The sequence below is a fragment of the Aphanomyces astaci genome, assembly GCF_000520075.1.
Source record: "Aphanomyces astaci strain APO3 unplaced genomic scaffold supercont1.154, whole genome shotgun sequence".
NCBI lineage: Eukaryota > Oomycota > Saprolegniomycetes > Saprolegniales > Verrucalvaceae > Aphanomyces > Aphanomyces astaci.
Window position 1 is genome coordinate 1 of NW_009798417.1, and position 8,603 is coordinate 8,603.

At 46.0% G+C, this 8,603-nt stretch overlaps 2 protein-coding genes across 2 annotated transcripts in view; one reads left to right on the plus strand and one right to left on the minus strand.

Annotated features, from left to right (window-relative positions):
- Positions 1 to 2,073: 2,073 nt before the first annotated feature.
- H257_18319 (hypothetical protein) lies at positions 2,074 to 3,237 on the minus strand (the record flags this gene model as incomplete). The annotated part of the gene is made up of 1 exon (XM_009847355.1): positions 2,074 to 3,237. One exon carries the CDS (start codon positions 3,235 to 3,237, stop codon positions 2,074 to 2,076), a length of 1,164 nt encoding a protein of 387 aa, XP_009845657.1.
- Positions 3,238 to 7,655: 4,418 nt separating this feature from the next.
- H257_18320 (hypothetical protein) overlaps positions 7,656 to 8,603 on the plus strand; it is a gene marked incomplete at both ends in the record, with an annotated part of 2,298 nt that continues 1,350 nt past the window's right edge. The window contains one exon of the mRNA XM_009847356.1: positions 7,656 to 8,562. Within this exon, the coding sequence (XP_009845658.1) occupies positions 7,656 to 8,562 (907 nt within the window). The remainder of the gene's footprint in view (positions 8,563 to 8,603) is intronic.

Here is an 8,603-nt window from a genome sequence, read left to right on the forward strand (position 1 = left end):
AACCACCACTAGCCTTAACGGCTTGGATGCTCACACTCTGCAAGTGATCAGCCTCCTACAGCACGCTGGTGAATCGCCAGAGACCCTAGCATGTATTCATTCCTTCGACACAGCCAAGAGACAGCAACGTCCGCGCCAAGCTGTGTGTGCTACTGTATCACGCAGCAACACTCAGAGCATGTCTTGGACGTTGCTGCCTCGTTGGAAGTTGGCAATGTTGGCTGCCATGTTTGGGCGACCTTTCCAAATCTGGGTATCATGGGATATTATGAAGCTATATATTATGATGACCACAGTGTGAAAATAACGTGTTAGCACAGCCTAACGGTAAAGTTTGGTGCTTTCATTCTGGATGTTGCGGGTTCAAATACCGCCGATGACTCAACTTTTACTTCGAAGTGCTTTTATCATTTATGAGTTTGCAGTACAGCATTGAAGGTTGAGTTTGTCCTACAATTCTACCGGTATCACCACCAGTTTGATGAAAACTAGATTCAAATCGGAGGCACAAACTTTAATTCAGACTGGTAGTGGTGATAAATCGACGAACTCGCTGTGTATACGGTCATCATGGTGGCTGCATGGTCAACCTTCGTCCCAATCATCGTTTATCCCTATTGACTAAATGCCCCAAAAGTTTGAATTGCCCTATTCCTTCTATCGTTTCCGTACTCATGGTGAATCTATTCAAGATATTGTGCCAAATCCGTGATTTGACACGATAAACAACGTGATTTTTGCATTATTCGTACACGTTAAACGACGCGGGTTTCGTGCTGACGAGGTGCGAGCTCGATATACAACCGCTGTGACCACGAACACACCAAAAAGCTTGTGATTTCGCCATACTGAAATTAAGGTCTGGTCAGTGCGTCTATTCAAATCTCAATTCGTAGCAAGCCGACCGTGACGTTGTTTGTATACAGTAGTTTGGTTTCACAATGTCAAATGCAAGGTGGACAGATTACTAGCGTAAAACTGCGCTGTGGATGTTCGAGTATATGTAAGCTTACTCTCTGCCAAACTAACAGGACTGTAAACCCAGGGTATTTACAGATCACACCACTAACACTAAATCCATACCGACCTGTCGTTTCAACGACATACATACCGGTATATATACTGTACCTTCACCACATCACGTCACTGAAACAAGTTCCATCAGTCGCATGGCATTTCTTCCTCCAAATTGTAGTGGCTGGATGGAGTTTGATCACCTTTGTGGCTTTGCACATTATAGCCAATAGAAATGCTTAGCTTACAGCTTGACGTGCGTCGTGCAAATTCGATTTATATCACATCAAATTTAAATATCTAGATATTTGTATTTAGGGGTTCTTAATTTCTCGATGGAAGCGGAATTTGCCCGACGCTCGTTGTGCACGAAGCCTTATAACCGGAACATACAGTATACAGAGGTTCTGTTGAGCACGAGAAGGTGCAATTCGAAACTTGGTCATCGAAGCGAACGCCGAAGCCATCATCACCGATATCGGTAGGTTCAAAGAAACTACGCCACAGCGCACTCCCATCGAGAGCAATCACGTCCGCACATGCGCCCCGAATGCAACCGTACTTGTACTTGATTGATGTTGCCTCCCGTCTATTCATCGCGACTGTGTTATCCTCGGACTTGCTTAACTGTGAGCTTATGCACCGGTAGACTTGAGTAACGTGTTTCATGAAACATGATAGTAGTACTTCGAAGTACATGTTTGCACGAGAGCCCGAGACTATAGACAAATAGGCAGTGGTAAACTGTGCCGGCATTGCCTGCACTCTCGTAGGTGCGCGTTTATATTTCCGGATAATTAACCGTTACGCCGACAGTATTGACCAAAACATGCAGAAATCTGCACTCGCTCCATACAAAAAAAATACAAGCGAATGGTTCATATTCTACATGCTTATAGGAACAAATACAAGTACACCTAGTTTACTGTTAATGGGGACAGCTGGGGTACACTGAAGCTGGATATGTCGACAAGCTGCCAAAATCTATGAGATCGGTAGTATATATTACATTCAAACACAACATATATTGTCTTTCCGCAACATTAACACCACAACTCTCTAGTTGCCACACCACAAAGTTCCATATTCAGCAATGTAGTATTCGCAGTCGTCCTTAGAGAAGTCATTCAAGCAGTGGTCGGCGCCAGCATAGTAGCAAACGCCGCACGTCGCACAACCAGGCTTGGGGTAGGCAGTCGTGGGCCTCATCGTGGTCATGTTAGGCATGGTGGTAGGTTTGGTCGGGCAAGGGGCCGAGGTGGTATAAGGGGAGGCAGTCGTGGGCTTCTTCGTGGTGATGTTAGGCATGGTGGTAGGTTTGGCACAACTAGGCTTGGGGTAGGCAGTCGTGGGCTTCTTCGTGGTCGCGTTGGGCATGGTGGTAGGTCTGGTCGGGTAAGGGGCCAAGGTGGTACCAGGGTAGGCAGTCGTGGGCTTCTTCGTGGTCACGCTAGGCATGGTGGTAGGTTTGGTTGGACCAGGAGCCGAGGTGGGGGAGTTCTTGAGGTACGGCTCAATGAAGTCGCGAGCCATGGAGATGCGGCTGTACACGCCTGGCTTGTTTTTCTCTGCACACTTAAGCCCCCAGCTGACCACCCCCACTAATTTTTCAGAACCGCCGATTTTCACCGTCAAGGGTCCGCCAGAGTCACCTTGGCACGAATCTTCTCCCTCCTTGCCGCCGCAGCACAACATGTTGGTCTCGACGCGGTTAGACATCCACTTATTGCACTGTTCTTGGTTGACCATATCCACCCCGACTTCCTTCAAGACCTTGGACATAGACCCGCCCGTAGACGTGGTGCCCCAGCCACGCACAACCGTGGGGGTACCGGCTGCCACAGTGTCAAAGGACACTTCCACGGCCGGAAACTTGGAGTCGCGCTCTAAAATCAACGCTGCAAAGTCGTTCGAGTAGGTCACACCGTTGTACTTGGGATGCTTGATCGCTTGTTTGACCTTGATCTGCTCACCGTCCATGGTGCCGCTGTTGTAGTGTGATCCAATCGCCACATAGTTGACAGGTCCTTTCGTGCAATGGGCGGCGGTCAAGACGACGTTGGGGGCGATCAAACTGCCTCCGCAGGTGGTAATTCCAGAGGCGGAGGAGCGAAGTCCTGTTACGTACAAGTGCTTGCCAACGGCGGCTTCCTTGCCTCCGACGATTCTGAGTTGGGCAGTGACGGAGGTGACGAGCACTGAAAATGCAAATGCGACTTTCATGGTGAAAGAAGATTGATGAATGACGCTCGGGAGCATTGGGTTGCGTTCGATCCACGTTTTGACATGAATGCCATGGAATAAGATGACGCAGATGCTGGGATGGATAGAGAAGTCTGTAAAAAAAATTGTCTACGTTTGTCAGTCTGGATATTTCAAGAACATAGTGAGCTGTCTTTCCGGAGGTACGTTGGATGTACGATGGTGGCAAGTTGTTTGCTTTACATTACACTACACTGTTATGTGTCGTCTACGTCTTCAATACACTTTGCCCGGTCCACCATTTATATGTTTGTGTACAGAGCATGCTAGCGAATTAGTGAACAACGTGAATTGCTGTCCGCGTACGACCTTAGGTCTAGGTAGGACTTTTTCTTCTCGGGTATTCACATACCTAAAGGATGGAATGAACCAAGTGTGATTTTCTTGAAAATATTTCCGGGCCTGTCTCTACGTGAACTTCATGTACGGAATGTAGAGGTACTTAAAAAAATCATGTGGGTGTAGTTTAAGTCTTTGTCGACAATAGTGAGATAATCCTCACTCAGACCATCCGGACACAGCATGCCGTTACTTTAATCAAGTCAAAATATCCATCCTCACGCCACGGGAAAGCGAGGGCATATTTTGGACATCCATACAGTCAACTTGGCCCTGATTGAGTACTTGACTGATCGTGCCGGCGTGCACTTTCTGGAGTGCAACCATATGGTTTTGCTTCGTGGGTGCGGATATTTCTGATAGATACGTACCAGTATAGATGGAGTGCTCCATACGTGGAACGTCGTTGGGATGATGCAGACGTACAGTAAAAATGGTAGATACTTATTGCCTCATTGGAGAACATCAAAGCTCCTGCTTCATACTACAGTAGTATAGTGTGTTACTTCGAAGAATATCTTATTTTGTGTTCTACTCAAAATTTCCATGGGCGGTTCGTAAATCGCCCCGATCCGAATGTCCGCGAAATGACCCCAATGACAATAAGTGGGATTTCTCTCACAAAACAATCGTTGCTAATCACCCTATTATGACGCAGTTTCCTGAGCTGAGTCAATGGACGATCCAATCTTGTACCTGAGCGCTTAGCCCTCTCGTTCTCGTAGCGAGTTTCTTCGTATCCCCAGCACACATGCACACATATGTACAGTACACACTAATATCTCAAGTACTGTACACCAACTGGACGCTCGCGCTAACGCAACCTGCAACTACACCTCGTCGTACTGGCAGTTGTGTAAAACTGAGTTGGATGTCCATTTTCTGCCCAAATCTTCGAAATTCTAACCAATGAAATCATCGCGGCTATTTGTTGGCGATTTTCACAATGCTTACTTACAATTGGCGAGTTTAACCGGAAAGCGCAATATTACCTTCTACCTATGTCCGGAAGTAGTTGCAACATTCAGAATAATTTAATATGTCAAGATTATCGAAATTTCGAAAATTAGAGGTATGCTTTGATAGAGGGGTTCAAGGTGAATACGAATAACTGAAATTAATACCGTCCCATAGTAAAGTAACGCATCAATCATCCGAACGGTTTTTGAAGAAGATTTTGTCGATTTTTTAAAGTCTGATTGCTTGCGATTGCCATTTGATTACTGTATATTGAGCTTTTAGCATAGAAAGAAAATATAATTCAAGTACTATATTTTACATACTACGTAGTACGAAGCAACTGCGATTTGGCATGATTTGATATTTGTAGTCTAATTAATATGACGAAACATAAGCATGATGAGTTTTAACGTGCATATATTCCCCGAACGGTTTCAAACATCAGGTGATTTGTATACATTGATTTATAATACGAATTAAAATTCGGTTCATATAATACTGTCATTTAACTGGATTAAAAGCTTCATTAACTAAATTTGGATCAAATTTAAAAACAAGTAAAAAAATTCACTTCCGCTTTTGCCGTTTCGCTGCGACCACATGAAGGTGCTCGTGGAATGCTACACTCGACGTTCGTCTTGACACGTTTGCGCACAACCGACTTCGCAGGTAAGAACAGAACGTCTTCGCGTACCCCTTCCCTTGTGTTGATCCACGACTCCGTGCCAACGGCGTCCTAAGAACTTGCGAGGAAACGATATCGCAGGCGAGAGAACATGCGAGGCAAAAATATCGGCCACACACCACAGGTACGAAATCCATTTTGAACTAATGTGGGGGTCATACTGGTCACCGTTGGTTTGGAAAGGTCAACGTACACTGAATGACTACCAAAACCCTCGCAAGTGTCTATCGCATCTATATTTGTCCGGACAACGCATGTTTTTTTAACCCACGAAGTGCACAGAAAAAGAAACCTTGGCGACAGCATTATTCACACAAAACTAAATCGAATCATTGATATAATTGGACAAAAAAAAATTCATACTCAAACTCGATTGGTTCAAAATTCTTGGTCGAGGAGCCACTGCCGTCGGTGTGGACGATGACGTGTGCGCGTCGATCTTTCCATGTGGGCCGTAGCATGCATAATTTCGTGTGTCATCCTCCTCCTGCATCGTAGCTACATCATCAGAATAGTCTATTTGAGAACCGTCTTTTAGCTTGCCAAATCGAGTTTGCCCCTGGGAACCACAGCTCCACTGTGGCTTAGCTAGTCATCTCCCTTCAAAAGAACCAGTAGCCCTGTAACCTTGGAACCAGGACCCTTGTGTTAACATACAATGCTATTCCCGTGGTTAACAAGGTGCTTCACTAGTGATTAACCATCGCTTAGCACTTCACCTCTAGCTCTACTTTGGTGTTTACTGTTAAACTGCATTTGACAGTGGTATCAAAGAACAAAATAAATGAAAGGGTAAGGGATTAGTCTGTACAATCACATCAGAAGTGGTGATCACTTCGAGGACAGATATCGAGAAAGGAATATTGAATTGGTTCATATCCACGAAATTGTGACTAATCAGACTTATAGTCGGTGGTGGTACACTGAATGACTACCAAAACCCTCGCAAGTGTCTATCGCATCTATATTTGTCCGGACAACGCATGTTTTTTTAACCCACGAAGTGCACATAAAAAGAAACCTTGGCGCCAGCATTATTCACACAAAACTAACAGACAACGTCAGATATAATTAAATGGACAAAACAAATTTCATACTCAAAAGCGAAAGGGCCTTGTGGGGGAACTGCGCTGAAGATATTGGTTGGAATAAATAAGTAGTCCTAGTATGAAGCAGGAGCTTTGATATGGTGCAATGAGACAATAAGTATCTACCATGTTTACTGCACGTTTGTATCATCCTAACAACGTTCGACGTATGGAGCACTCGCCATATATACTGGTATCTATCAGTATTATCCGCATCCACGACCCAAGACCATATGGTAGTACTCCAGCAAGTGCACGCCCGGCATAATGAGTCAAGTGTACTCAATTAGGGCCCAGTTGACCCCCTTGGCGTGAGGATGGATATTTTGGCTTGACTTGATTAAAGTAACGGTTCTCTGTATCGGACGGGCTGAGCGAGGATTATAGTCACTATTGTCGAAGTTTATGTCGAATAGGCTTCCTCTACATTCCGTACATGAAGTTCACGTAGAGACAAGCCCGGAAATATTTTCAAGAACATCACACTTGGTTCATTCCATCCTTTAGGTATGTGAATACCCGAGAAGAAAAAGTCCTACCTAGACCTAAGGTGGTATGGTGCAAGAAGCCTAGAAACGACGATATTTTGAGCACTATTTAGAGCATTATACCATGTGCAGTATTATTTTTTCCTGGCAAATTAACCACAAAAACGATAGATTTAGACAAAGCGAATCGATCATGTGGTTCCAATTCGCAATTGACGAAAAAATGAGAGAGCTATTTTAGTTTAACCCATCGCCTTGCTACAACAGAAATGTATGGGCTCGGACGTATTTTGGCCACCCATACGTCTTGACGTTTGTATGGGCCAGTTATCCGTACACTTTATCCGTACGTAGATTGAGTTTAACCTATCATTATCCAAGGTTTAACCTGGCAGCTTACTGTTTAACTCTCATCTCAAGTAGGTTTTATCCCAAAATATATAGGTTAAATAGAAAAACGTAGGGCAAACGATTTGGCCTGTTCGTCGTTTCTAGCTTTCGTGCACCATACGCGGACAGCAATTCACGTTGTTCACTAATTCGCTAGCATGCTCTGTACACAAACACATAAATGGTGGACCGGGAAAAGTGTATTGAAGACGTGGACGACACATACCAGTGTAGTCTTGCCACCATCGTACGTCCAATGTACCCCCGGAATGACAGTTCATCATGTTCTTAAAATATCCAGACTGACAAACGTAGACAATTTTTTTTACAGACTTTTCTATCCATCCCAGCATCTGCATCGTCATGTCAAAACGTGGATCGAACGCAACCCAATGCTCCCGAGTGTCATTCAATCTTCCTTCCTTCACCATGAAAGTCGCATTTGCATTTTCAGTGCTCGTCACCTCCGTCACTGCCCAACTCAGAATCGTCGGAGGCAAGGAAGCCGCCGTTGGCAAGCACTTGTACGTGACAGGACTTCGCTCCTCCGCCTCTGGAATTACCACCTGCGGAGGCAGTTTGATCGCCCCCAACGTCGTCTTGACGGCCGCCCACTGCATGAAAGTACGTGTCAACTATGTGACGATTGGATCACACTACAACAGCGGCACCATGGACGGTGAGCAGATCAAGGTCAAACAAACGATCAAACACCCCAAGTACAATGAAACGACCTACTCGTACGACATTGGCGTGTTGATTTTGGAGCTCGACTCCAAGTTCCCAGCCGTGGAAGTGTCCTTCGACACTGTGGCAGCCGACACCACCACGGTTGTGCGTGGCTGGGGCACCACGTCTACGGGCGGGTCTACGTCCAAGGTCTTGAAGGAAGTCGGGATGGATACGATCAACCAAGAACAGTGCAATAAGTGGATGTCTAACCGCGTCGAGACCAACATGTTGTGCTGCGGCGGCAAGGAGGGAGAAGATGCGTGCCAAGGTGACTCTGGTGGACCCTTGACGGTGGAAATCGGCGGTTCTGAAAAATTGGTGGGGGTGGTCAGCTGGGGGCTTAAGTGTGCAGAGAAAAACAAGCCAGGCGTGTACAGCCGAATCTCCATGTCTCGCGACTTCATTGAGCCGTACCTCAAGAACTCCCCCACCTCGACCCCTGGTACCACCTCGGCCCCTGGCCCGACCAAACCTACCACCATTCCTAACATCACCACGAAGAAGCCCACGACTGCCTCCCCTGGTACCACCTCGGCCCCTGGCCCGACCAAACCTACCACCATTCCTAACATCACCACGAAGAAGCCCACGACTGCCTCCCCTGGTACCACCTCGGCCCCTGGCCCGACCAAACCTACCACCATT